The 27989-nt window shown below is 51.7% G+C and overlaps 3 protein-coding genes across 5 annotated transcripts; 2 read left to right on the top strand and 1 right to left on the bottom strand.

Moving 5' to 3' along the window:
* Positions 1-9493, top strand: PINK1 (PTEN induced kinase 1). The gene is made up of 8 exons (XM_066334383.1): positions 1-328; positions 2197-2496; positions 3442-3545; positions 5135-5317; positions 5690-5853; positions 6799-6926; positions 7678-7914; positions 8301-9493. Exons 1-8 carry the CDS (start codon positions 8-10, stop codon positions 8559-8561), a joined length of 1698 nt encoding a protein of 565 aa, XP_066190480.1. The 5' UTR covers positions 1-7; the 3' UTR covers positions 8562-9493.
* A 1243-nt stretch (positions 9494-10736) lies between these two features.
* On the top strand, positions 10737-13803 carry AGMAT (agmatinase (putative)). The gene is made up of 7 exons (XM_066334384.1): positions 10737-11218; positions 11337-11539; positions 12276-12324; positions 12462-12657; positions 12992-13171; positions 13434-13518; positions 13601-13803. The coding sequence occupies exons 1-7, from the start codon at positions 10836-10838 to the stop codon at positions 13672-13674; spliced, it is 1170 nt and encodes a 389-aa protein (XP_066190481.1). The 5' UTR covers positions 10737-10835; the 3' UTR covers positions 13675-13803.
* A 408-nt stretch (positions 13804-14211) lies between these two features.
* DNAJC16 (DnaJ heat shock protein family (Hsp40) member C16) lies at positions 14212-26161 on the bottom strand. Of its 3 annotated transcripts, none has more exons than XM_066334382.1 (14): positions 25977-26161; positions 24730-24796; positions 23555-23885; positions 23121-23305; positions 21441-21545; positions 20700-20858; positions 20218-20348; positions 19804-19987; positions 19453-19635; positions 19156-19232; positions 18820-18900; positions 18642-18740; positions 18059-18229; positions 14212-17662 (listed from the first exon to the last, which is right to left on the bottom strand). In XM_066334382.1, the coding sequence occupies exons 1-14, from the start codon at positions 26135-26137 to the stop codon at positions 17266-17268; spliced, it is 2331 nt and encodes a 776-aa protein (XP_066190479.1). In that variant the 5' UTR covers positions 26138-26161; the 3' UTR covers positions 14212-17265. The 3 variants fall into 3 exon arrangements, with proteins under 3 accessions (XP_066190479.1, XP_066190477.1, XP_066190478.1); XM_066334380.1 differs by having other exon boundaries at positions 18059-18226; positions 25977-26144; XM_066334381.1 differs by lacking the exon at positions 20700-20858 and having other exon boundaries at positions 25977-26144.
* Positions 26162-27989: the final 1828 nt, after the last annotated feature.

Genomic DNA, 27989 nt, shown 5'->3' with positions numbered 1-27989 from the left:
GGCGGCCATGGCGGTGCGGCTGCTGCTGGCGCGGGCCCTGCGGCTCCTCCCGCGGTGCCGCGCTCCCTGCGCCCCCCGCGCTCCCCGCGCCGACCCCCGCCCCGGCTCCTTCTCCGGTTCCGCCGCGCCGCCCGCGCCATGGCGGCCCTGGCTGGCCTGGCTGCCGGCCGCCCGCCGCCTCTTCCTGCGCGGCTCGGCGGGCGGGCTGGCGGCCGTTGCGCGGCGAGGCCGCGGCGGCGTGTGCCTGGCGCTGGCCATGGCGCTGGGGCTGGTGGAGCCGCGCCTGGAGGAGCAGCGCCGGGCTGAGGCGGCCTGTCGTCACATCCAGGTGGGAAGCGGCCCGGGATCCCTCTGGGCAGCGCCGGGGGCGCCCTCCGTGAGGGGGAAGGGGGGACGTGGCTGGGGGGGAGACCTTCAGTCACCCCCGCAAGAAGGGCACAGGGTCGTAGCCCTCCAGACATCCTTCATGAAAGAGGGTGGTCCTTGATGTGCGGAGCCCCTTGAACGCCCCTCCATGAACGTCACTAAGTGTCAATGCTGTGGGCAGCCGCTTAGAGCCGCCCCCTCATGAAGAGAAGAGGGGTCCTTGCTTTGGGGAGTCCCTCAGACAGCCCCCATTAGGGGTGATGGGGGTCATTGCTCCGGAGAAGCCGTTAGACATCATCCATAAAGGGGAGGGGGATTCTTGTGAGGAGCCCCTCAGGTGCCCCCCTCTCTGGGGGGGTCACTGCTGTGGGGAGTCCCCCGGACACCCCTGGTAAAGGGGAGGGGTATGGAGCCCCTCAGACACCCCTCCTGAAGGAAAGGGGGATCCCTGCTCTGGGGAGCCCCCTGACAGCCCCTGTGAAGGGCACACTGGGGAGCCCCCTCATCTCTCCCCAAGGAAGATGGGGGTGCTGCAATGAGCAGCCCTCCAGCACCTCCCCAAAGCTGGGGACTGCTGGGAGCAGCCCCACAGGCACCTCCTTCTCCCCAAAAATAGGGTCTTGGGGAAGCCTCTCACTCAGCAGCCCCTCATCACCCTAAAGCAGGTACTTTAGAAAGCAGGGGACCCTCACTCCCTGTCCCCCACAGAGGGAGGGGATGGGGGTCTCATGTCCCAGGACACTGATGTTGATCCCTGGGTCTGTCCCCTCTGCCTGAGACAGACGGGGACCCTGTGGTGCTGGGCCAGGCCGTGCTGGCAGGGCACAGGGGACGGATGGTGCTGAACATATTTCCTGGGTAAAAATAGATCTTTGGCGCTCAGAGCCAGCTGTCACCTGCTCCACCGACCAGCAGACACGTTCCATGAAGTTTCTGAGGATCCTTTCTCTTCTCTGTCCTCGCTGGGTTGTTCCATTTGGTGTCTTTGGGTCTGTGTGATGACACATCTCCAGGGTGTCACCGGTGCATTGGGGCTGCAGCTCACAGAGAAGGTGACTTGTTTGTATCAGGTGACAGCTGGGCCACCACCAGGCCTGTAGGATCATGAACTGTGATGAAACTCCAGGACAGCCTCCTGTGTGTTGTTTTCCCACATCTCTTGGTTTCCTCCTCCAGCTCCCTCCCATCATGGATTCACTCTTCCTCAAATTAACCAGCCCTTGCAGTCGACTGCCACAAAAAAGGCTGTTGTTTTTCCTGTTGCTGCTTTTAATTGGATTTTCTTTTAAATGCTGTTTGCCTGATATATTTATAGAGAGGGAAAAAAGTGTAATAATGCATCTGTTTTCAGAAGTGTTCAGTTAAACTTTTCTCTACACAGCTACAGAATCGTGGAATGGTTTGGGCTGGAAGGGACTTTAAGGCCCATCTTATTCCACCCCTGCCATGGACAGAGACACCTTCCACCATCCCAGGTTGCTCCAAGCCCTTTCCAGCCTGGCCTTGGATGTTTCCAGGGATGGGGCAGCTACAATTTCTCTGGGCAAAATATATTTATATTCTAAATTGGCACATGACTCCCCCTCCTGGTTCCTCTTCTTCCCTCAAAAAGGGCACCTTTAGAAAAGACTGGTTTAGGGGTAAATTGTATCAGACAAAAATACGTGGCCTGCAGATGATCTTTCATGTGGTTACAGTGATTTGAGTCTAATGGTTAGTCTGAGACTTTCGTGTTGGACCAACCCACCAGGATGTGTAACACCACTGAAACACCAAGTCCTCCTTTCGCTGGGATAACTGAGCAAGTTTTTCTGTTCACGTTCCTTTCAGACCGTGTTTGTTGGGAAGAACAAGCCACAGAGAGATCCCCTGAGCTCCTCCCGCTGGCAGGGCTTCAAGCTGGAGGAATATCTCATCGGCCAACCCATCGGGAAGGGCTGCAGTGCCGCCGTGTACGAAGCTGCTATTCCCTTCTGTCCCGGTCCTCGGGATCGTGTGGAGAGCAGCCGTCTCCCAGCCGTGCAACAGGATCGTGCCTCAGCTTCTCAGGGGGCTGAAGAGGAGCCTGTAGTGAAGCATCAACCCAAAGGGGCTTTTCCCTTAGCTATCAAAATGATGTGGAACATTTCGGTAAGGAGTCGGAGCTGAATCCCCCGTGGCTGTTGCTGGGGAATTCTGGCTGGAATGTTTAACAGTGAGGTGTTGAAAGCGCTAATTACGGAGTGCAGGATGAGTGTGTCACAACAAAGCTATTGGTAGGTGACACTGGAGATGCTGAGTGTTAGTGAAGACTCCCAGAGTGAGGTAATTAGCGTTCATCATCTTCTGGAATCGGCACTGAGAGCTGCTGCTGGAGCTGTTGGGTACGGAGGTGATGTTTTGGGAAGAAAAGGTTTTCTGAGGCTGGCTCTATTGAAAAGGTCTAAGAAGGGGAAAGCAACTGCTGCCAGTGATTTAGGAATTGGCGTCCTGTCAGTGTCAGGACAGAGGTGGCTTTTCTTCCTGCTGAGTCTGTGGTCTCAGGGTGCACAGTCACCTGCCTGCTGTGTCCCCTTGCTGTGAGGTGACTGTCCAAGATCTGCCCCTGTGTTTCCCAGCCCAGGTGACTTGACAATCCAGTTCTTCAGTGCAGCTCTTCTATGTTTAAAAAAATCCACGTGGCTTTCCCCATTGATGTGAGAAGTGAATATTTCAAGAGAATCTTCCAAAATGCCGAGATCTGGAATCCCTTGGACTCCAGAAGTACCCTGGCATTTAGCTGTGGGCTCTTCCACTTGGGTTTAGAAGTTGAAAGTGAGGGTTAAGATGTAGTTTGGATTGCTGACCATCAAGGATGCATTTGAAGTGACAAATAGATTTCTTTCTGCTAATAAAGGCCTTGTGGCTTCCCTTGGTGAACTCTTTAGGTAGTTAACTGCCTTCCTTGATTTTTCAAGGCAAGGAAGTCCTGGAATCTGCTCTCAGTCGATCCAGCTCCAGATGCAGTGCCAGCATCAGGATTATTTACTTTCAACTTGTGTGTGGGTCAGATGATTTTGGAGCTGAAAGCAACGTGAGGTGGTGTTGTTGTTGCAGGCTGGTTCCTCCAGTGAAGCCATCCTCGATGCCATGGGCCGAGAGCTCGTCCCAGCCACGGGCATTGCCCTGTCCGGGGAATATGGAGCTGTCTCTGGCCGCAGGTATGGAGTGGTGCTAATTTTATCCCTTGATTAATATTGTATGAATTTGCACTGTTAAGAAGGTGGCCAGGGCTTTCTAGAATAGCTGCTGAAAGCAGGTAAACCTGGGGGTTGTTAAGTTTGTTGGCATGCAGAGAATTGCATCGCTAAACTGTGTGGTCCAGAGGGGGTTGGAAGGGTGCACCAATAATTTGGGAGCATTTGGGGTCCTGCCAGGGTCTGGTGGGTGTCTGTGGCTGTGTCTTAGCTTCCCTGTGTTGAGATGTGATGGCATTTGCTGAGCCACCGCTTAAACACCATTTAAATTTGTATTATGATGCTTTTTAATTGCATCATTGCAATCAGTAACAGTTTGAGTGTATTAAACATCAAATGATTTCATTGTAACACAATTTGACTGTGAGGTTTGAGGACTGGTTTGATGTAAAATGGGTGCTGGACAGGGAAGCTGAAACTGTTTTAGTGCAGGAAAACTGCTGAGAAAGAAAATGGAAATTACTCAGTTCCTACTCATTCACCTGAGTGGGAAGTGAGTAAACAGCATGAAGGTGGAAAATCTCATGGAAACTTCTAAATTACCTCAAGTTAGCCATCTTTTTGTTCAGAAATGCATCTTTTTGTTCCATTTGAAACAATGGAGTCCACAGCCCAGATTGCCTGATTTAAATTTCAAATTCACCCGGCTGCCAATACAAATGAATAATGAATGCTGTGCTGGCTGGGAATGCAGTAGAGCAGCCAAAGGGATATTTGACATTCAGGGGATGACAGATCTGTATTGCAGACAAATAGGTAACCTGCTTTTCAGGGTAGGGAGATCTTCCTGCCTGTGCCATAAAATAGAGGGTCTAAATTGATACTCGCAGTGTGAAGTTGACCTTTATTATATGTCTAACAAAGTAATTGCAGTTGGGTGTTATTCTCTAGAGTTGCTGTAGCTTTTTTTGAATGGAGGAGCAGCCTGTTCCTGGCTCTGCCTTTGTTAGCAGCATGGAAGGGTTAGTGAGGCTTGAGTAAAATGAAAGCTGCATGTTACGTGTGAGGGTTTTTATCAAAGCTTTGTTTGTAGTGCAGGTAAAGCACCTTATTTCCTGTTTGGCCATTGTGAATAGGAAAATCCAGTTACAGCAGGGCCTCTGTGAGGCCTTGATTGGCTGAGTTTGCTCTGGGAGGCACCGGGGTGGATTCTGAGCTCTGGAGAAGGTGCTGGGAGGTGCCTGTTGCTGCAGTGGGTCATACAGACTGCAGGTGCTCTGCATCCACCTGGGAAACATTGGGCTGAGATGCTGGTTGGGAAATGGGCCATGAAACTGCTGCCCATGTTCTTGCTCAGTGAATGGATTCCAGGATGAGTGTCTGACTATTTGCTTAACGTGCAGTCCTGTAATCCACCCTGTGCAGCTTTAATCTCCCTCTGATGAGGCCTCCAGTGCAGAACAAACGTGTTTGCTCACTGCTGGGGAACCCTTTGGTGTGGAGGACAGGCCATAATAATGAAAAGTAATTCCAGCAATAACAGCAGTGTGGCTGTGATCCATCAGAACCAACTGAGGGATTTGTGCAATGTGTGGTGTCTTTCCTCTGCACAGAAGAGCTGTCCTTGGGAGGAAGAAGCTGCAGCCTCATCCGAATATAATCCAGGTGATCCGAGCGTTCACGTCCTCTGTCCCTTTGCTGCCTGGAGCCTTTGCTGACTATCCTGACGTGCTTCCATTGAGCCTGAACCCCAGAGGGATCGGTCACAGCCGCACACTCTTCTTGGTGATGAAGAAGTAGGTGGAGAGAAGCTGGTTAACGTGACTTGGGTGCTCTGTCCCTGCAAAGCTTGGCTCTGGGCTGCTGCCAGAGAGCAGAGTATGCTCTTGGAAACGCCTCCCAGGACCTGTTCCAAGTCCTTGAGGTTCTGACTGTGCTTCCACAATGAAGACAGACCGTTCTTTTTAATAATTACCCCAAATTAAAGTGAGAAATGTGGAGTTTGTCCCCATTTGTCTGCCCTTCTAAGCCTGAACTTCACCCCTAGTCTGAGCACACTGCTAGAGGTGGAGTAGAATCAGTAATGAGATCAGCCAACACTGCGAATGAACTGACTGTGATAAGCCTCCAGGATACTAATTCCCATTTTCTTTCCTTGTTCTGCCTAGTTACCCCTTCACGCTGCACCAGTATCTGCAGGAGAACACTCCAGATGTTCGCCTCTCCACAGTGATGATTCTGCAGCTCTTGGAAGGTGTGGACCACCTTGTTCGACATGGAATAGCACACAGAGACCTCAAGTCTGACAACATTCTGGTTGAATTTGATTCTGGTATGTAGATCCCTGAGGATAAATGCCAGTTAATTCACAGAAGTCATTCGGTCATGTTGGTATTCGGGGAAGTCCCACCCAGCTGCGTGTTTGGGGAAGGAAGCATCAAAGCATCTTTTGAATAATCTCAGGTTTAGGTTTTAGCCTAGTGTTTACTGTCACTGCAGCAAGTCATTGATCCTGTCTGTGGCTGAGGTTTTGGATCATTAACATGGACATAGTGTATTGCTGAGGTGATGGATTGTATGAGCACAGCCAGCATTGACTAGAACATCCGGGAACACCACATTTGGGATGCTGCAGGAGCCTTTGTTTCAGGCTCTTGGTTCTGTTATCTTTCCCAAGCCAAAGAGTACAGGGAGCATCTTAAAATCCTACCCCATTGCCAGGTTAACAGTGCTGCACCCTGGGATGGTGAAACATGGGTTGGCAGGGAAGGGAAGCAGCATTTTCATCAGTGTGTTCTTCTGTCAGCCTGTAACAGCAGTTTTAATTACCTGAGCTCCTTTTTGGTGTGAGATTCAAATCAGCAGGAAGCAATAGGAGGCAGGCAGGTCTGTGCAATTAGGAGTGGAAGAATTTGACTGAAGAATATCAGGGAGAGAGACAGAGATCACTGGAATCCACCCTGCCTTCCTGGAGACCAGCCCGAGAGGCAGGTGACACAGAGGATTCTCTGTTTCCCAGGGCTCAGGATTTAGAATCATAAAATCATGGAATGGCCTGGGTTGGAAGGGACCTTAAAGGTGTTCTCATTCCAGCCCCCTGCTATGGACAGGAACACCTCTCACTAGACCAGGTTACTCTACTGAGTATCTTCACCCAGAGTCTTCATGAATGCCCCCTCAGTCAGTTTGCAGGGGACACCAGGCTGGGTGTTGATGTGATGTGATGTTTTGTGCTGCCAGGTCCTCCCAAACTGAACCCTAACTGTGTTGTTCACAGCTGGCTGCCCCTGGCTGGTCATCACTGACTTTGGCTGCTGTTTGGCAGATGAGAACGTCGGCCTGAGGCTGCCCTTCACCAGCTCCTATGTGGATCGGGGTGGCAACGGCTGCCTTATGGCACCTGAGGTAAATCCCTCTGTAGCAGTGCTTTGTGGTGCTGGTTTTCTGCTTGTCCTGCTGTTGGGACTAAGTTTTGGAGGCATAGAAGGTTTGTGTCCTACCTTGAGTTAGGCTTGGTGAACATCTGTGCTGGGCTATGTCAAATTGACACCTTGAGCTCTAACAGGTGAAATGTAATCAGTTGGTGTTAAAAGGCAGAGTCAGCCACCCTCCATCCCAAATTTAGTCTTTAGTCTTTATTCAGGCCCCTTTCCATATAACTATTAAGAGTTTTATGCAGCAGTCCTTGTGTTGCAACAGTAGCTTTTGGCTGAAGTTCAAGGTGGTTGTGAAATTATTTACAGTTCCTTTTTATTTCTCTGATAATAAGCCTAATAAAAGCCAAGATACCCTTAACTGTCTGCTGGACCTAGAGCACCTTGCCATGGTGTTGGTTGTTATTCTGCAGGTCTCCATGATTCTCCATAATTGCAGCAGGAGATAGCCCTTGGCACTCTGGGAATGCTGGTCGGGGCAATGGCTAAAGCCTCACTGCAATGTTCAGACTCCTCCCAGCATCCCAGTGGGCTGAGCAGTGCCAGAGGCTTAGAGCATGCCAATAGGGAATATTTGCACCACAGATTCAGATGCAACCTACCTTTGGATTCAGTGTCTAAGTTTATTACAGGGAAAATGCTGGTTTGAGCATTAAAACTCAAATTTCAGCACAGAGGCTGCACTCGAGGTGTTTATTTGAGTAGCCCACTCTTTCTGGCAGGTGATCACAGCGTCACCTGGTCCAGGCACGGTGATCAACTACAGCAAAGCTGATGCTTGGGCTGTTGGAGCCATTGCCTACGAAATCCTGGGCCTGCCCAATCCTTTCTATGGCCACGGGGACTCGGCTCTGGAAAGCAGAAGTTACCGGGAGGAGCAGCTGCCAAGCCTGCCCGACCACGTGCCCCTCGAGGTGCAGCAGGTGATAAAGATGCTGCTCCAGAGAGATCCCAACAAGGTAAGAAGCTGTTGCCTTCAAGATATCCTCTTTGGGAGTATCTGTGCAGATCATTTTGCCTTGGAGGGCTGCAGGTGCAGGGGTTAATCCAGATCTCACTGCAGGATCAAAGGACAACATAAGGATGAAAGCCAAAAAAATCTTTGCTGAGTGGTGCTGAGTCATTTCAGGGATTTCAGGAGATGTTGTGACCTCGCATTGGAGGGTTACACACAACATTATATATATATATACAGTAATAGTCTCAAAGAGCTTTCTAATTCACAGGGTGGTGCCTTAGGAAGGGGCCCAGGGAGTTTTGAAGGTGCCAGTCCTCCATTCTGGTGATGTGGCCGAGTGCAGCAGCATCAGCTAATCTCCCCTCCCCTTTCCTCTTCCCCTTGCAGAGGTTGTCTGCGAGAGTGGCTGCGAACGTGCTGCACCTGAGCCTCTGGGGTGACAGTGTTGTAGCATCCAGGTCCCTGAAACCTGACCAGATGATCGCCTGGCTGCTCTGCCAGTCTGCAGCCACCCTGCTCACCAACAGGCTGGCGGAGAAGAGCCAGGTAGAAACCAAAATGAAGATGTGCTTTTTGGCAAATCTCGAGTTTGAAGACCTCTGGGCAGCCATATTCCTGTTGCTGGCCTGGAGAAGCCACTCTGGGTGAAGGAACCACCTGGAACACAAGCATCCCACATAAATGGCACTTTCTGAAGGCACATAGGAACCTGTCCTTTCTGTCTGTCTGGAGTCCTGTAGTGCTTTAGGGAACCAGCTGCAGGCCTGTGTTTAGGAGCTTGAGTTTCTCTCCAGCAAGTGTTAACCACTCTGCTTTTCTGTCCCTGCTAGAGGAGATGCCCTTGCTTCCTACCCTCTGATGGGGAGGGTTGTATGGACCTTGCAGGTGTCCAGAGGGACGTGGTTGGTTTTGTTCCCATTTGGGAATTGGCTTGTAAGTTGTGTGTTGAGTGAAGCAGATTCCTTTCAGAGAGGTGGCTGGGAGGAGGCCGTGTCTGGCTGCACTTTACATAGAGACATCACAATTTAAACAACACACAGATCCAAGCTGATAAAGGGACCTGCAGTCTCTGTTCATGAGAACAAACTAGGGTGGTTTGAAACTCATGTTCTTCTGAGCTATGAAATGACAGACTGAAAAGTTCCTGATGAGATGCTGCCTGGTAACGTGAGCGTCAGCAGCACTAAAAACCTCACAGTTGTACGTAGGATAGTGGAAGCACATCATCCTCAAATCCCGCTGATCGTTGTTCTTAACTGTTGTAGCTCTGTGGTGGCAGCTGCCCCAGGGTCCAAGGCTGAGTCAGACTCTCCAGTTAGGCATAATGCTCCAAGCAAAGTGAGGGACTGTGCAGCAGCCCCTGCTTAAGGAACTTAGTGTGATGCTCTGCTCTTTAACCTGCCTGTGTTTTTCCTTCAATGAAATAATACCCTTTGGTGGGGAGAATGGGAGACATCAATCTAAATAACAACAGCCGTGTTTATGAAACAGCATTCAATTTCATGGCTATAATTGTGTTTAGAGGAACTTGAGGAGAAAGTTATTTATGCTTGTTGCATAATAAATTAAACTTCTGTGGCTGTGTGGGTTTTCTTAATCCATTTTGGGCTGTGGAGCGTTGGTTCCGGGGTGTCTTAAATGCGAATTCAGCTCTTTCCATTGCTGACCGTGGAAAACAGTGTTTTGTGGAACTCCAAGTGGAATTTCCCGAAGAGGAACAGTCCTTGCCTTGGGGATGTGTTTTATACTCTCCTGCATGGTAAATCACTGGCTGCTCCTGCAGTTTCTGAGTGGATGACAATGGCTAATACCCCTAATCATCACAGGGTAACCTGTGCTCAGGGTTCTGCACAGAAGCAGAACTTCTGGTACAGCACTTGTTCTGGTGCAGCAAAGAGCACAGAGCCTGGGGAACTGGGGGAAATGAGCTCTTGGGGGGAAAACTTGCAGAAAAAGACCTTTGTGACATTGATCTGACCCAACCAAAGTGTGCGCTGTTGTTTCTTACCTTACTGAGCTCTTGCAGTGTTTCTGCTGCCTTTGCTTTGTGTGTGCCTGGGTCTGGCAGCAATTCCCATGCCCTGGACACTCTGGAGTCTTTGGAGGAGTAAATGCTCTTGCTGTGTGGAGGATCTCTACTCTGCGCCCTTTTTCTGCCATGAACATCATTCCTGTGCCTTTCCCTCTCTCTCCAAGGTCCAGTCTCTGTATAAGTAGGGAACAGAATTAGGGCTGGAGCCATCCAGTATCAAGTGTGTTTGTATTTGCCCAGCCAGGGATTTATCTGCCCTGATGAACTTGACTTGTTGGAAACTTGCTTCCCCCGGAAACCATTTCAGTTCTGTCCTCAAAAATAGTCTAAAATGCTCATCCTGCAGCTTGTCCCTCTGGTCCTTAAATCCCTGTTAATGCTTCCCCTGTGCTTGCATTTTGTTCCCCCATGGTTCTGCTGAGGTCAGACTTCCCTTTTGTTTTCTTTCCCTTCTGCCTTCTGCTAACGAGACATTTTTATGATTTTTCAGCATTCTGGGTGCTTTTGTGGAGTGCAGGTTAAAAGTACAGGCTGTTAATGCCACAAATGCTGCCATGCTGTCTGTGTGCAAATGCCTGAGGGGAGCAAACTGGGACATCTCCCAGCATGTCCCTCCTGCCCTGTCCTGCTAATCCCTGCACAGGCTTTTGTCCCTCACTGCCGTGTTTGTTCGCAGTGTTTGCCAGGACTCTGCCATTGGGAAAGGGGGTGGCTGGGAGGGTGAGTGTGCAGGCTGGGCTGGGTTTCTGCCCTCGCCCGGGCAGTGGAGTGTCCAGTGCACTTTGATCCCTGGAGGGAGGCTTGGCAGAGGCAGCTGGCGCTCTGCCTCAGCTGGGAACGGGCTCCACAGCACCCCTCACTCCATTCCCGGTGGGACAGAGGGTGGGAGCATGTGGATCAGGATGAGGCCTCTGCTCTGGGCTGCCTGCAGGCAGCTGCTGCCCCAGGGAGCTGGGCTCTGCGCTCCCAAGCCAGCTGTGACCATTTTGGTGACAGCCTCACACCACAGCGTGCGGCCCCCGGCCCTTCTGGCCACCTTCAGCTCCCCAGCCAGTGCGTCTGCAGGGTTCCTCCAGCCCCTGGCCCCAGGGAGCAGAGCCCCTCGCTGCTGCAGCTCTCAGTTCAACATACCCCCCAGTGCCCTGCTCGTGGCCCGGCCCGTGGGGGTCTGCTCCATGATGAGGCTTCCCGTGCAGGCGTCAGCAGAGGGGCTGGATGCGGCGTTTGTCGGTGTTCCGCTGGATACAGGCACTTCCAACCGGCCGGGAGCCAGGTAAAGGCCCGCCAGGGGAGCCGGTGCTTCCCTCTGGCCATGGGGCACGGCTCTGCAGTGGTGAGAGGAGCGCTGGGAGCAATGCCTGGTGGTGTTTCCCCGCCGTGCCATCACCCAGGTTCGGCCCGCGGCAGATCCGCGCCGAGTCCGCCATGGTGAGGAGGTACAACGGCAGCACCGGGGCCGCGCCCTTCGACTCCCTGCGCGTGGCCGACATCGGGGACGTGGATGTCAACCTCTACAACCTGCCCGACAGCTGCCGCCTCATCCGCCAGTCCTACCAGGACATCGTGGCCTTGGGCTGTGTGCCCCTCACCTTGGGTAAGGAGCCCGTGTCTCCCTGTCCTGCCGCTGTGCCTGGCTCTGTCAGACTCCCTCTGCTCCTCCTGCCGTCATTCAACCCAGCCTTGGCAGAAAGCAAGCGATGACTCCGTCCCCTGCCTGGGCTGTTGTGCTGTATCATGGGTAAATTCACAGGCTCTCCGCTGAACAGAATGTTCTGTGATGCCTTTGGGTCAAAAACGAGGAGGATGGGTCAGTCTGTAAATACAAGCAGTGCCGTGTTTTTGGTGTCCTGTTGAGCAGGACTCAAAGCAAGGGCAGGTTTTGTCCCTTGTGTCCCTCCAGCTGAGCGAGCACCAGCTTTGCACGAGGCCTGATTTGGGTGCACGTTCAAGTTCATAGCTGTTACTGCTTGGCATCGCTGAAGGCAGTGAGTGTGTGGAGTATCGAGGGGCAAGTCACCAGTTACAGCATCCTCAGAAGCTGATCAAATGTCTATTCTAAGCCAAATCAGGGGTCCTGCTCCACAGGCTCTCCCTGCTGGCAGTCCTGCATATCTGGTCCTCCTTAGAAGGAAGACCAGGAGAAGAGAGGACCCAGGAGAGGTGAGAGGAAGCAAACTGCACCTGGAAGTGTTTTGTTTTGGCAATGAAGTCTCGTATAAATAAGTGCAGGATAAATGCAAAGAGGGAAAAAATTACTCGGGGGAAAAAAAGTAACGAGTGCTGAGCAGCTCTCATAGTGTATTTCCCCTCTTCCCTGTGTCCTCTTGCAGGTGGAGATCACACCATAACATACCCAATCCTGCAGGCCCTGGCAGCAAAGTAAGTTTCTAACCTGGAGATGGAGAAAGGACCTGGGAAAAAGCCTCAGGAAGGCTCCTGGTTTGCTGTCCCTGCTGTTGGCAGGGCCAGCATGCCAACACGGGACAGGACTAACGTGGCCACCCTGTCTCGACCAGGCACGGTCCCGTGGGACTGGTGCACGTGGATGCTCACACCGACACCGGAGACACGGCTCTGGGGGAGAGGATCTACCACGGGAGCCCGTTCCGGCGCTGTGTGGAGGAAGGGCTGCTGGACTGCGGCCGCGTGGTGCAGATCGGCATCCGAGGCTCCTCCTATGACCCCGACCCACACAAGTACTGCCGGGAACAGGTAAACTGATCCGCAGCCGAGCGCTGTGTACTCTCCCTGCCGTAAATACCACCTCAGTAATATTGACTTGGCTCCACCGGGAAATAAATGCATTAATTTTGCCTCTCGTTCTATGCCAGCGGCTTGTCTGCAGGACAAGCGCTCCCGGCTCACTGAGTGTCAGCTGAGAGGAGGGTTAGAAAATGTGTGTGGGGAGTGGAAGGTGTTTCCAGGTGCACTTCTGCAGCTTCGCCCTGGAATGAGGGTTGTTCCTGGTAGATATTCTCCAGCAGGGCAAGGGAGGTTCCTCATCTCCCCCTTTTCCCTAAGCAGGTGCCTGTGTGTGTTCCCGCAGGGTTTCCGGGTGGTCCCAGCTGAGGAGTGCTGGATGAAGTCCCTGGAGCCGCTGATGAGGGAGGTGAGGGCACAGATGGGGGACAAGCCAATGTACATCAGCTTCGATATCGACGGGCTGGACCCCGCCTACGCCCCGGGCACCGGCACCCCAGAGATAGCCGGGCTCACACCTGCGCAGGTGAGGGGGACATTGCTGCCCTTCCCGGAGGAAAGGGACAGTTTGCTACTTTTAAAGGAGGTCGTTTCCACAGCACAGCAAAATGGAAGTTTAGAGAGGCCAGGAAGTGTATCCTCATGGCGAGGAGGAAGGGAAACGTGGAACTGATATGATTTGGTCCATAGAGGTTTGGTTTCCTAACTGGAATATGGGGAAAGTAGAACCTGGACCAGTCTTGCTAGGTCAGATGTGTTTCTTGATCCCAAATCCATTTTCCTCCTAGGCTTTGGAGATTATTCGTGGCTGCAAAGGCCTGAACATAGTGGGGTGTGACCTTGTGGAAGTCGCACCAATGTACGATGTCTCTGGTGAGTCTGAAGATGCCTGAGGGCAGGACAAGTGCCATTGGATATACAGAGATTTCTTCCTTTTTTTGTCTTGTTTTTTTAGGCAATACAGCCCTCCTGGGGGCAAACCTACTGTTTGAGATGCTGTGTGTCCTCCCAGGAGTGAAGACACTGTGAGGGCAGTTCCCACCTGCCCTGGGGCAATGCTACTACTCCATGTCCTCAGCCAAGCTTTCCCCTTCCCTTCAGCCAGCAGCAGCCAGCATGGGCTTTGCAGCATGAAATAAATGCCATTTACCATTAGAAGAGGTACTTTTAAGCTGGGAAACTGTAGGGAACAGGCTTGACATCCCATTTAACGGGTCTGGAGCTGTGGCGTTGGCCTAGGAAAGGGATAAATGAGGCTAATGCCATTTTGCCTCTGGAATGATTCACCCAGCTTACAGCGCTCCTGGAAAAACTGTCACTGGTAAAAGGTTTGTACCATCAGGATGTTGCAGGAATGTATGAATGTATGTATGAATGAATGTAGAAGAAGGGAGGACATGAAGGGAGCCTGAGCCTTCAGCTCAGAGTAGGGAGATATTTGACTAGATTTCCTGCTGGTGGAATAACCTGGAGTTTCCTATGGCAGGAGTGGTTTAATGCTCCTGAACTATTTGAGAGGACATGAAGGTGAGGTTAGTTTGTACATGGAGACACAGAGCCACCTCATCACACATTAAAATAGTTTATTTTGGTTGCGAACCTGTAATTGTCTTAAAACAAAATGACATCAGTGCCTGTTCACAAATACAAAAACAAAACAAAACCAAAACAAAAACAAAAATCCCCCAAAATAAAAAAGACAAGTTTGCCAAATAAGTTAATTCCCCCCCTCCCAGTATCAAAAGTGCAAAATAGGTACCTAGTTCTCAGTCCTACTTGTCAGGCTGCGCTCGTGTCCTGGCTCCTGGTTGCTGTGGGTGAAGGGCAAGAGACAGGGAGGAGTTTGGGAACAACCTCCACTCTGGGGCCTGTATCCCTTCTCCTCAGCTCCGAGCACTGTGCCATCGCTCACATCTCACTAGGAAAGTGCACTAGGACCGAATCTCCTCAGTCTTTGGGTTACGATCACCACGCATGGAACAGAATCTCAAGTGTTCAGAAAATGATGGGGGTGACGGCCCACGGCTGCTGGGAGAGGGCACGTCCTGGGATAAGCAGCTCTGACCGTGGTCTCAAGACAGTAAACACCTGGAGTGCCACTGCAGCCAACTAAACCAGGGGTCAGAGCAGCTTGGCTTTTCCTTCAACCCAGGCAAAAGTTTCCATAAAAATCCAGGAGCTGTGCTCCTGTCCAGCCGCAGCCAGCACAGGTGGACTGCTGCAAGCGCTCCCTCAGCTCAGCCCTGGCTGAAAGGGGAGGTTACCTGTGCTGAAAAGAAGATAAACCCAAGGATTCTGGCAGCGTGCAACACACACAATGGATGTGAAGGCCACAAAGCCTTCTCCCCTTCCTCAGGGTTGGGCTGAATTCCCTCGCTGTAGCATAACTAGGCACTTTTTTAATGAGTTGAGGGTTTTCTCCTTGTTTCTGATCAGCTGAAGAGACAGCAGAGATCAAGAGAGCGTTCTTCTGCTATTGCAAATGTTTAAGACGTTATGTGGAGCCTTCTGCAGGGCTAAAACCTATTCCAGCCACATCCTGCATGGCAAGCTGTGGGAGAAGTGCAGGAGTGCTGTGGTGATTGCTCCAGCCAGGTGGAAGTGAAGTCTAGAAGCATCAGGCTGGTGTTTCACTCCGTCTCTGCTCTCTGTCAGTGCTGCCTGTGTGCTTTCACAGGAGCTTCACAGGAGATCCTGGGCAGGGAGAAGACCTCACCTTCCTTCTCTTCCTCTACTTTAGTGCCTCATTCTGCAGCCCAGAGTGCACTGGGCTGGAATTAATTAACCTCACGTGGGGATCATTTGTAGCATTGCAGCCTTTATTTGAAGCACGTTTTACAGGGGATCTGAGTTACCTGTGGGGGTTGGAGCAGGCCAATCTGCTCCCAGGATGGGGAAATGCAATGAGGCAAGGCTTTGGGAGCAATTAGGGTGTGTAGGGAGTGCAACGTGGAGCATTCCCAGCTTCTGTGTGGGATCAGCAGCTAGCTCAGGGGTTGGCACGGACTACTGACTGGCTGCTCTGCTAAGATGGTAACTAAGGTGATGAGGGCTGAGTCTGGAATTAACACCACTGTTCACTGAGTGCTCTGGGTTTCAAGCCCTGTGGCAAAGGCCACTGGCCCCCATCCCTGTTCTTTGGCAGTACCACAGGGCTCCAGATCCATGGAAGCAGGAGGCCTGGCTGCCAGTGTCAGTCCTGGAGCGGTGAAAAAGAACAAACCTCACAGGATTTCAGTCCTGGCCACAAAGAGAAGCCCTGCTGCCTCACTTGGACACTTGAGGAGTGTTAAGCAGCCATGAGGCTGCTGCTTGTCCTCCCTCTGCCTTCCCCAGGGCCACCCATTCCCTGTGGTGTTGGAAGCAGCTGTTGGGGCACTGCTACAGCAAAGCATTGTCCAAACCCAGGGCTGTACAGCTGCTCTAACCTCACACACCCCCACCGCTTCCAAAAGACAAAATAAATACCCAAGCAAACAAACACAAAGCCACGGAAGCAGCCTGAGTGTGGAGAAACGGAGGTTTGGGGCAGGAAGGAAACGGGTGAGAGGCTGAAACCCAACGTCTCAACCCCCGACTAAACCAAAGGAGCTTCACACGCACGCAACGGTCTGATGATACAGCACTTCTGGGGCAACATTTCAAGAATACAATCGTTGAAGGATGAGGTTCCTTGATACAAAGGAAGGTTCCTTGATACAAAGGTTGGTTTGTACTACAGCTGGAAAAGTGTTTGCAAGGAGCCCAGGTGACTCCCTGGCAGCTACGTAGAGTTTTTTTACACATCTACTGGCTCATAGCAGCTCACGCCTACAGTCTGAGGACGCAGGTAAAGTTATGGCTCTAGGATACATCGTCTAAAATCAACAGAAGCAGAAAAGGCATCTAAAAAATCAAGGTGACATTTAAATGGCTCAACACTTTGACAGTATTTACCGGCCGTGCCCTTTCCCTCCCTGTTATTGTTCAGCCAAAAGCTGAGGGTGGAACCATGACACGAGGAGCATGAAACATGCAGATCGCCCACGAGCCCACACCACAGGGGAGTCCCAGCTAAGGTTTGCTACAAGGGAGATGCTCCTGACCGGATTCTGCATCACTTACCATGGGGAAAGCCGAGAGAGCACGACTGCCTGGTGGGAGGAGGCCTTTTGGAAGGGCAGGGCCTGGAGGGTCTGCAGGGTCTTGCCAGAGTTACACCATGCACCATGGGCTAAGCACACGGGGACAGGGAGGGAGAACCACGACCGGGCCTGCGTTGCTGGCCGCGGCTGGTCCGGACCCAGGGAAGTCACGGATTTCTTCAACCGAGGTAAAACAAGAGGTAGGATGGGGGAGACTCGGGAGGCAGATGTGGCAGGACAAGAGGGGCCAAACAGACTTCTTGGCTCTTCTGCTGTACGGCGTCCAAACGCACGGCGGGGCGGTGGAGGGCACATGGATACACTTGGTTGTGCTCCCGGGCTCCGGACGCAGGAGGTGTGTTCTAGTTGCCGGCCCCAGGAGAGTTCATCTAAAACCTAAGGTCCATTCATCACGCTTGTTTGAGTATTCCTGGAAAGAGCTGTCCCTTGTCATCTTCATAAAAAGTTTGTCCCCTTAGAATCTCTGTAAAATCCCTCAGTCTAGTGTGGGCCACGAGGGGATATAGAACCTCTGTAAGGAACCCTCTAGAAGGCGTTCCATCCAAAAGGACAATTTGTGTAATTTGTTTTTAATGGATCTAGATCCCGGGCTGCAGGAGGATTTCCCTCTGGCTTCTGCATGTTGTAAAGCATTGTAATCCTCGCATGATCCCAGGGTTCCCCCCTCGTCCCCTGATCTGTGAGGCTTAAAGAGGCAGAAGTATTTCTTGTGGCCATTCAGAGCCAGGACATAGCCTGTGTAGTCACGCTCGAGGAAATGCTTGTCATACTGGTTTGGGATGGGGGCTGCATCCTGTGCAAACTCCAGCAGATACTCCAGCCACTCTCGGTGCTTGTCCAGGCTCAGGAAGGAGAAGTGAAGAGAGCTGCTCCTGGGGGAAGAGCAGAGAAAACCGTGGGATTAGCACATGTCCTGGGTCTGGCTGGATTCCTACTGGACAGGTAAGGAATTGTCAACAAGGACAGGGTAGTGCTGTGTTGCTGCAGCTTCTTTTGCAGCTCAGTGTATGCAGCACTGTTGTGCTTTCTATTTGTCAAAACATGGGTACAGCCAAAGTGGCACCGGCACCTGACCCCTCTGGCCACCATCACCAAGTCTGGCAGGGAACAGCCTCTTGGTTTCTGGTGGCTCACTGCCACTGATGGCGGCAGAGGCTGCTTTGCTCACCAGAAGCAATCATTCCTGGCAATGGAGCCAACCCCACCCCTCACAGCATCACACAAGTTGTTAACACAGCAACAGAAGCCCGGGAGAGGGGCCAGCCTACCCTGTGAACGTGTAGACTTCCAAGGCAAACTTCTGGAGCAGGGGGGTTTTAGTGGAGTTGGACAGGATCAAGACGACATTCATGTGCCCTGGCCTCAGGCGCACCAAGTTACTGGTGTAGTTGATGTCCGTTAGCTCAGTCACCTCAACAAAGCCCTTTTTGGGGATCCTGCTGCAACAAAAAGACCAAGTGAAAGAGGGGAAAGGGACTGGGAGCAACTGAGGATGGAGAAACTGTGAGTGCAAGTGCCAGCCTGTTATGCTGAGCCATCCCTGTGCCCTGTAACAGAAGCCAGTGTAACTGGTGCAATGGCTTGGTTTGCACTTCCCTGAACGAGTGGGTCAGACCTTTTCCTATCCCCTGAGGATGCTGTCTAGGCAAACTCAGTGGGAATTGTTTAATAAGCAGATCAGTGTCCCCCTGTCCTTGCTGGCTGGGTCCTGGCTGTGCCTGCACTGCCCTGCACAACAACTGCACTATGTGCAACTTCAGCACTTTTCTGCTCTTCACTAACCCTCCCTGCACAGGTGCTCCCCAAACAACGTTTCTGCAGAAAACATTCTGGAGAAGTTAGAGAGGGAACCTGTTACTCTCTTTGTTGAAGCTTGCGTCGTTCTTCTCCGTCTTTGCGGTCGCTTCTTCTTTCCCCGAGGGTGGAGTGTCCCTTGTGTCACTCGAATCACTGCAGAGGAAGGTGATTTTATGTGTTTAAGGGGTTGGACTGAGGAGCCAAACCTGAGAGCATTTCGGTGTGCACTCACCTGAAAGCTTGAACAATAACAGTGCCAAAGAGAATGAAGAGTGCGGAGAAGAGCAAGGACAGGAGTGGCATCATTTCTCGCCTGAGGGGAAGATGTGCAAGCAGCAGTCAGGCCTGTGAGTTCACATTTTCTGCCTCAATTTCCGTTCTGCCTATGTCAGATAACACTGTGTGCCTTCCCCAGAAGCACAGTTTCAGCTTGTTTCTTGGGTCTTAAAGACCATCATGTTTTTGAGTGTTGTCCTGCTCCCACCCAAAAGGAGGCTAAAACTGGATCTGTTTTAAAATAAAGTGACAGGGAAGCAGTAAATACCAACAATGGATGCCCAATCCGTACCAGTTACTGTGAAACAAACTGTCCCAGCAGTCCGAGATGTAGTCCAGTGTGGAGTAGAACCATCGGATAAGGAACATCTGTTTGAAAGGAATGAAAAGCAAAAACCTAAATGACAAAACTGCTATAAAGACCTCCAGCAGGTTCAGAGCATGCCATGAGTTCCTTCTGTAAGCAAGAAATCTTCTAGGAGTTTTGCCTTGTTATTTTAAAATATAAATAATGCCTCTGAACAACCATAATGGGACTGTTCACAAAGGAAACATGGATGTCAGGCATCTGGAAAGGCTGTACACTTACGGGAGCGAGCTCGTCATTCAGGTCTGCCACAACAGTCTCTGATGAGAGAAGGCCAGGGTCTGTCCTCAGCTGGTCCAGGAGATCCAGGAGGATGAAGTTGTCCTCTTTGCTGCCTTGCCAGGCCTCCTCCAAGGCTTTATAGGCGATCTTCCCTGCGTTATTGCGTCTCTCCAGAATGACGACCTGGATGAGCCAAAAGCATAGCAGATGTCAGAGAGAAAGGGGCTTTTGTTTTCTTCTATGATTCATTTCAAACCACTACCCAGAATCAGGCATCAGATCAAGGTACAGCATCAATTAAATGACAGGCTAAGAGAAGAAGAGATTAAAAAAATAAAAGGAAACCCTCACAGCTGATCTTCCGTGATACTTCTCCTCATCCATCAGCAAGGCGTCTGCAAATTCCGGCTGCCGATCGCTGTAGATGTGCACAAACTTCAGCGTGTCTTTTGTGTTGGCCACAGCAAAAGTCAAAAAGGCCTCATAAGCCTCAGCAAACTTCTCTCCTTCCCCGGTAAGCAACACCACACAGTGCCTGGGTGACACAACGAGATGTGGGATTAAGAGTCAGTTCGGAGGTGAGAGGTAATGGCCAACTCCTTTCCTCTTGCCAGAACATCTCAATGAGCCAGAAACCTCTCTGACAGTGTGGACATTGAGCATGATCCAATGCAGTCATTGCTCTTTTCCCTCAGAATCAAACCAAAAGTGACTCTAGGAGCAGCCCCAGAGCCTCAGGAAACAAAACGGGGACACATAACTTACTTGCGCTGACGGTGAGACTTCTTCACAGGACACAGCTCCTGGAACAGCCTCTGGCTGGTGAGTCTGGCTACCATGAGGAACTTATTCTGGGAAAGGAAGTCATCAATGAGCTGCTTCTTCATTTCTCGTGCCTGGCAAAGACCAAGAAAGCAGAAGTCAGAAATGAGCAGTAAGAGGAGGGAAAAACTGTTGGATGTTCCTGGACAAGGCTGCCAGCCCTTGTGGTCCTCCCTGCAATCACCCATGATGTTTAGAGACCCCAGTACTTGGAAGTTACATGTGTACCCCCTCCTCAACAGGCTGGAGTGGCCCAAGCTCCCCCTGTCCTAATACTCCCTCTTCTCCTCCAAAGCCTGAGTTAAAGCTGAGAACAAACACTCTTCCTCCAAACTGCACCACTGACCAACCCCACATCATCAGCTCGGTCAGAAAAGCTCTGTGCCCATTTTCCCATAGCTCTTGGAGAGGGCTCTGAGCGATACCTGCACAACGTCAGCGGGCCGGTCAATGTGCTCCTTGAAGATCATCATGGTGGGAGTGTAGACGTTGATGTTGTACTGGCTGGACAACTCCTCGGTGCCTCGGAGCCCAACATACACATACCCAAAGGACAGGTAATCCCGGTAGGCAAAGGCCGTCAGCTGGGTGGGAGGAAATCCCCAGCACGTGTTTATGTTACAGAGTAAGCATTTTCTGCCCCCCCCAAGATTTTGCTCCAAGAACACATCCCACTGTTTGAATGCTATCAGATGTGCTGTAAGAGGTACAAGCCCTTCCTCTCCCTCACTGAACCAAGTTTTGTGTCATCCTAGTCATTTTCTGGGAGCCTCCACAGAGCCACAGCTTTATTTACAGCCTGACATGTTGTAGGGTAGCAAGGGCTTCTTAGGAAATGGGATATTCAGCAACCCAAATTAGATATACCACAAACATCTCTCATTCCCAACAAAGGCTGTGCACCTGTGTTGTTGCTAGCTCTGAAACACACCTGCACCTTCACACCCATGAAGGGTAACTGCGTCAGGACAAAGAAACAAACTCCTAACAAAGCTGGTCACCTGGCCACGTCATTTACAACCTGCACAAATCACCTTGCCCTCCTCAAACCAGTCAGTGGTGTCTGGAGGCATCAGTCCATGTCTGCTCACAGCAAGGGCGTGTTTTAATTTGGAACACCTGGATTGATAAGCAAATCAACAATGAAGTGAGAGAAATGGCATTACCTTGTATAACAAGGGCACAACTGGCATGTGATCGAACAGCAGCACGTGGGGCTTGTTGTCTTTCCTCCAGTCGGACAGAAAGCGGACGTAGTTTTTATCTGTAATCTTTAGACAGAAGCAGAATGTTAATTTAATCTCTGCAATGCCCTGAAACAAGGTGTCTGAAGGAGGGCTGAACCTGGAAAGGCTGTCCAGGTGCTGCAGGAAGCAGACTGTGGGGTGGTCTTTCCAATATATACTTCTGATTAATGAGTGAATTAAAACCATCACTCTTGTCCTGCCTCAGCCTGTGGTGATGCATTCTTTACACCTCCAGCAGGTGCTTCCAAACAGGGAAAGTGTTTCAGTTTACTTTTAGATATTTTAGGAAGTTTAGCTGGAAGGTTCTGTGGGTTTCTCACTGTAATTGGCCCGGAGCCAGCACAGAAGTGTGGACTGGACCCTGGGAATGTAACTCAAAGTCTGTTGTTCATCTCATTGGGCCAAGGGCCAAAAAGCTCACCTCAACTGTTAGTACTAAAAAGAGAGAACAAAGAAACTCCATGCTTTTTGAGCTGCTGTAGCAAGTAGGAGACTTGTATCTGTACTGTGCTCTGCTTTGCTCTTGTTTTTTGTGTTGTTTTCCTTCTTTATTAAAACCTTTTTGATTTTTCAAGACACACTTGATCATGCCATCTCGCTCATTAATATTAGCCACCTTTCTGCCAGGCTGGAACCTCGGAGGTGTGGGTATAACCCACATCAGCCCTTAGTTACTGCAGCCTGTGCTGATGTCATTCCAAGTCAATGCCAACAAAACTGTTATTCTCCTGTTTGTTTGGACCGTATTCTTTATATATATGAAAAATGGGAAACCAAGGGTTAAAAGGCACCTGAGAGCTCCATTAAACCTGCTCAGTTTCAGCTGTGAAAACTCTCAGAAAAGACACAAATGGCAGCAGTTACTGTAGAAAGGGAAATTATCCCTATTTTTGGGGTGAGAAGTCCAATCACTTCAATACCCAGAAGACAAGCCAAGAGTCTGTTGGAGAAGGTGACTCCTGGTAAAGATCCCAAGGGAAAATGAGGTGAACAAGGCCACAGGCAGAGGCCAGGCAGGTGAGGTGCTGTGGGGGCTGACCCAGCCACATCACAGGGGTGGTGGGTGTTTTTAGGACTCTGTCAAAAATCACCAGAAGGCTGAAATTATATCAGTTAGCAAGTTTTACTTATGACTTTGAAAGGGCTCATTACCAGTTCGTTTCAAAGGTCTGAAGGAAAAGTGGACAAAACAAATGGGATTCTGTGTCAGTGAGTTTTAGCACATGTGACCTATGAGGTAGTGAGTCCCTAATTTGCTGGATGAAATGCCAAGAAAGCAGGAGAGAAGTGAAATCCAGCAGGTTCCTGTCCTAGGGATAGCTTGGGTAGAGCCCTGGTGGCTGTGAGGTGTCACAGCTGGGGTCAGCCACCAGTACAATCACTGGTGTGACCATTTAGTAGCAGGAGCGGCTCTTTTCAAGGACAAGTGTTACAGAGCTGTGGGCTGAGACTGCTTCTGACAGCTCCAGGGTTTGGAGCTTCGTGACACAGATCAGCTGGGAGCCTGAATTAAACAGCTTAGCCACCGAAACAGCCAAGGAGAGAGGGATCTCCAGGCAGAGAGGAGCAGCAGCATCTGACACCCCTGCTAGAACCTACCTTTTCAACAAGATTCCCTGGGAGAAGGTTCTCCACGAACTGCCGCAGGTTTTCCCGGACGACAGCGTTGTGGAAGAAGGTTATTTTCCCATTGATGAGCCCCAGCAAGGTCGGGGTGCTGTGGGCACCCAGGTGATGGGCCAGGCGCCGTTCGTACCCCGCGTGAACGACGCCGATTCCTGCTCCTGGAAAAGGAGAGCACTGGGTTCAGCTGTAAGATCCCCAGCAACCCAAATACCAACCCAGTGGAAAACTGATGACCTGCTCCATGGCCCAGCAGCCTGCTTTGGAGTTAGGAATGTTTGGGAGAGCATTAGGATAAAACCCTGAGGAAATCTGCAGGGTCTAAACTGGGTCACACAAACCTTAAGGCAAACTACTGCAGCCTCACTGGGCGAGGGACACACCCTCAACCCCAACAACCTCATCCTTACCCAGCGCCTCCAATTCCTGAGCAACTTCCTTCCACACAGGCTCGATGTGGATGCAGCTGAAGCACCAGTCTGAGGTGATTTTAATGAGGTAAGGTTTCTTGAAACTATCCGGCACGATTTCATTGATGTAGTGGGAAAAGTGGAGCAAATACTTCTCGTCGGAGGTGTCGCGCCTCTCGGAATTGAAAGGGAAATGGAAGAAGGACTCATCGAAATAGAAACCATCATGGAAGCGGTGGAACTGGCGATGCTGCTGCTGAGAGAAGCCCTGGCTTTCCCCAGCATCTCCGTAGCGATCAAAGTTTGCCCTCTTTTCCTCGTTGGAGAGAATCTGGAAAGCAAATGACAGAGAAATGATTGCCTGAAACCATGAGGGGAAAGTGCCTTGACTGTAATTCCTCAGTAAATAGCTCAAGGAACGTGCAGAATTTGCTGCACATCAGAGGGATAAATATTTTGGAAAAAGGAAGCAGCATATCCTACTGGCTCGCTGTGGTAAATAAGAGTAAAAAAACTCCAAAACTCAAAGAAAAGGAGCCCCTAAATCCAGACTGCTGTACCCACTTCTGTCACCAACAGCTCGTTGGGTCTAAACATCCTGTGTTCTGAGCACAAACACTCTTTTCTGGAGTGGCTTTTGCTGGTGTCTCTTTGAAACTGGAGGATTCATTGAGCAGCCAGAAGCCCTGCAAAAATTCTGCATTGTTTAGCAGGGAAATAAGGATTTATTTTGATTTCCATAGGCTTGGCTGCCACAAACTGGAGCAACCAATTTCCAGACATGCAAATAACTACTGCTAAGAATAATTTGAGGTCACCAAATCCCTGTGATGCTGAACGTTGCTTACATCACTGAAAAATTATTTTATGTTTGTGTGACACTGTCAAGACGCTGCCTAGCAGGGCAGGGCTTGGGGAATACCCACTCCTTCTTCTTTAGAGGCTTTTTAGGCAGAACAAGGCAGACCTGCAGCAAAGTATTTGCAGCAGAAACCATGCTGGTGACTCCGGTGGCTCTGCCAACCAAGCTGAGCAAACTTTTGGGGTGGGTAATGTCCACCTCCACCTAGTCAAGCACCTTTCCCACACAGAAATACACTGGAAAAACACAAAGCCACATACGGAAAAATAAGGTCACTTAATGATAGCAGGAGTTTATAGGAAGCATGTGTTACCTCGTAGGCCTTGCTAATCTGGATGAATTTGTCCTCTGCTCCTGGGTCCTTGTTTTTGTCAGGGTGCCTATGGGGCAGAACCAGAGGAGAAGGGGTCAGTGGGGAGCTGTTTGCCTCTGGAGGTGAGGAGGACATGGGCAGAGAGGGCTTGCAGTGGCACTCCTGAGGCTGAGATCAGCTTTACAGCCAGCACGTGCTGTCCCTGCCCAAACCCCGTCCCAAAATGCAGCACTGGGATGTGTGCTGTGTGTCTATGGACCTGTCCCTCTGTCTGCTCCATCCCCAGCAGCCTGGGCCCAGGACACGGAGCGTGTCTCCTTCCTAGCAATGCCTCCCTTGGCTGCTGCCCTACATAACTACTGGCTTCTTCCTTCAATCACCTCCTGCCATGGCCTCGGGGATGTCTCACACAGAACATCATGGGCTCTATAAGCTGCAGGTAAGCCGAGTTTATTAATTTTATTTCTATGCCCTAAGTCTACCCCTCACCACACACCACCTGCATGAGGGGTGTGATGTCTGTGCATCCAACACATTCCCCTTCCACAGCACAGGGACTGAACAGCCCTTGGACATCAAGGCATTAAGATGAGACTTCAACCCTCGTGTATTAGAAGTTCCCAGGGAGAAAGTTTTCTCCCCATTGCCAGACTCCAAAAGAAGTTTTTCCCACATCACTTGACTCCGGGAGAACTTTTTGCCTTGTAGACAGACTCCAGGAGAACTTTTCCCCCCACAGCCTGGGAGACCTTTTCTCCCTGTACCCTGGTTCTGGGAGAACTTTATCCCTTTGCAACCAGATCCTGGAAGAAGTTTTTTTCCTGTAGCCAGACTATACGAGAATCTTCCCCCCACAGCCACACTCCAGGAGAACTTTTCCCTCCATAGCCAGACTCCACGAGAACTTTCAACCCCTCCGGAGGCAGACTCCGGGAAAATTTTCCCACCCTAGCCGGACTCTAGGAGAACTTTTCCTCCTGTAGCCTGATTCTGGGAGACCTTTTTCCCCTGGTAAGCAGCCTCTGAGCGAACTTCTCCCCCCGGCAGGCAGACTCCAGAGTGTTTTACAGCACGTACGGCTGGCACGGAGCATCTCCGTGTGCCAGGCTGACTCCCGGCCTGCGAGGGAGCACCGCCAGGCGAGGCGGCTCATGCCACCGCGGGCCGCGGGGCCCGGCCCTGTCACCGACCCGACGCCGAGATCCTCTCCCGGGGCCGGGCGGAGGAGGTGCAAGGGCAGCACGTACCATTCCCGGGCGAGCCGCTTGTAGGCCTTCTTGATGTCGGCCTGGCTGGAGCTCCGGCCGACCCCCAGCACGCGGTACGGGTCGAACTCGCCCGGCGCGGCCGCCGCCAGCGCCGGCAGCAGCAGCAGGAGCAGCAGGCAGCCGGCCCGTCCCGGCTCCATGGTGCGGCGGGGCCCGCGGGCGGAGGCAGCGGACGGGCCGCCCTCCGCACCCAGCGCCGCCGCTTCCGGCGCGCCCGCCCGCCGTCCCCATGGAGACCGAGCGCTTCCGGGACAGGCGGCCCCGGGCTCCGGGTTCCAGGGTGAGGCCTCGGGGACGGGCCCCGGCCGCCGCGGTGAGGCCTCGGGGACGGGCCCCGGCTCAGGGCTCCGCGGTGAGGCCTCGGGGACGGGCCCCGGGCTCCGGGCTGAGGCCTCGGGGACGGGCCCCGGGTTCCAGGGTGAGGCCTCGGGGACGGGCCCCGGGCTCCGCGGTGAGGCCTCGGGGACGGGCCCCGGCCGCCGCGGTGAGGGCTCGGGGACGGGCCCCGGGTTCCAGGGTGAGGCCTCGGGGACGGGCCCCGGCGGCTCGGGAGCTGCGGTTGGGTTCGGAGTGGGGATGGTGGCAGCCGAGAGAGCCGGCTGTGTCCTGAGGGCATCGGGCCGGGGAGGGGATTGTCCCGCACTGGAGCGGCCTCACCCGGGATGCTGAGGGCAGGTGGGGCCGCCGAAATGTAAGAAGGATAATAAGGTGTTAGAAAGCGGCCAGAGGAGGGCAGTGAAGTTGGTGAAGGGCCTTGAGGGGAAGAGGAGCGGCTGAGGGCTCTTGGTCTGTTCAGAAGGAGACTCACTGCAGTTAAAACTTCCTCTGAGGGGAAGAGACAGGCTCTGATCTCTGCTCTGGTGACACTGACAGAAAATGGCCTGAAGCTGTGTCAGGTTTAGGTTGGATATTAGGAAAAAGTTCTTCCCCCAGAGGGTGGCCGGGCACTGAACAGGCTCTGAGCTTGTCTGGGTTCAGGGAGCATTCGGAGAACACTTCTGAGCACATGATGTGACTCTTGGGGTGTCCTGTGCAGGACCAGGACTTGGACTCGATGGTCCCTGTGGGTCCCTTCCAGCTCAGCATGTTGTATGATTCCATTTTGGATTTTTGCTTAGTCGTGTTTATCCAAAATCAAAGACTTCTTTCTTGTCTTGTGCTCTGGCAGTGAGGAGATTCCCAGAGGAAACTGGGAGGGAGCACAGACGGGACAGGTGACCTGAACTGGCCAAAGGGATATTCCACACCACAGAATGCCCGGTATATAACCTGGGGAGAGTGACTGGGAAAGATCTGAACTGGGTTCAGGAAAGGGATCTGACATCAGTCATTGGGTGGTGAGCAGCTGCATTGTGCATCACTTGTTTTCCCCATTATTATTCTTGTTGTTGTTTTGTTGTCGTTATAATTTACCATTACTACTGTATTTTACTTTATTTTCAATTATTAAACTGTTACTTTCTCAACATACAAGTTTTCCTTTGATTCTCCTTCCCATTCCACCAGGGTGGGAGGGGAAGAGAAGGGGGCAGTTGAGTGAGTAGCTGTGTGGTGCCTGATTTCCAGCTCAGCTTAACCTACAGCAGTTGGCTTAGGGAATGTGGGTTGGATGAACGGGTGGTGAGGTGGATTAAGGGCTGTCTGGATGGCAGAGCTCAGAGGGCATGATCCAGTTGGAGGTCTGCAGTCACTGGCTTCCCCAGAGATTAATACTGGGTCCAGTCTTAATCAACTTGTTTATCAATGATGTGGACAGAATGATGGAATGTACCCTCAGCAGGTTTGGTGATATGGAACTGAGGAAGTGGCTGATCCACCTGAGGGTTGGGGGACTGAGTGACACACCTGGAGGACCAGCTGATCCACCTGAAGGCTGTGCTGCCATTTCAGCAGGACTTTGAGAGGCTGGAAAATTGGGCAGAGAGAAACTTAATGATGCTCAACAAAGGAAATGCAGGTTCTGCCCCTGGGGAGGAGCAATCCCAGGTACCA

The sequence above is a fragment of the Sylvia atricapilla genome, chromosome 22 (genome assembly GCF_009819655.1).
Source record: "Sylvia atricapilla isolate bSylAtr1 chromosome 22, bSylAtr1.pri, whole genome shotgun sequence".
In the NCBI taxonomy this organism is placed as follows: Eukaryota; Metazoa; Chordata; class Aves; order Passeriformes; family Sylviidae; genus Sylvia; species Sylvia atricapilla.
The sequence above is the reverse complement of the archived record's forward strand: the minus strand, read 5'-3'. Positions and strand labels throughout refer to the sequence as shown.

What these genes read in the sequence shown, in the direction of transcription:
- PINK1 (XM_066334383.1), top strand. Translation starts at nt 8, where the DNA reads ATGGCGGTGCGGCTGCTGCTGGCGCGGGCCCTGCGGCTCCTCCCGCGG. An exon ending in CGGCCTGTCGTCACATCCAG is followed by an intron (nt 329 to 2,196) that starts GTGGGAAGCGGC and finishes CGTTCCTTTCAG; the next exon opens with ACCGTGTTTGTTGGGAAGAA. An exon ending in AAATGATGTGGAACATTTCG is followed by an intron (nt 2,497 to 3,441) that starts GTAAGGAGTCGG and finishes TTGTTGTTGCAG; the next exon opens with GCTGGTTCCTCCAGTGAAGC.
- AGMAT (XM_066334384.1), top strand. Translation starts at nt 10,836, where the DNA reads ATGTGGATCAGGATGAGGCCTCTGCTCTGGGCTGCCTGCAGGCAGCTG. An exon ending in TCCAACCGGCCGGGAGCCAG is followed by an intron (nt 11,219 to 11,336) that starts GTAAAGGCCCGC and finishes GCCATCACCCAG; the next exon opens with GTTCGGCCCGCGGCAGATCC. An exon ending in CTGTGTGCCCCTCACCTTGG is followed by an intron (nt 11,540 to 12,275) that starts GTAAGGAGCCCG and finishes GTCCTCTTGCAG; the next exon opens with GTGGAGATCACACCATAACA.
- DNAJC16 (XM_066334382.1), bottom strand. Translation starts at nt 26,137, where the DNA reads ATGGAGCCGGGACGGGCCGGCTGCCTGCTGCTCCTGCTGCTGCTGCCG. An exon ending in GGCCCGCTGACGTTGTGCAG is followed by an intron (nt 20,349 to 20,699) that starts GTATCGCTCAGA and finishes GGTCTTTGCCAG; the next exon opens with GCACGAGAAATGAAGAAGCA. An exon ending in GAAGTCTACACGTTCACAGG is followed by an intron (nt 17,663 to 18,058) that starts GTAGGCTGGCCC and finishes CTCTTCCCCCAG; the next exon opens with GAGCAGCTCTCTTCACTTCT.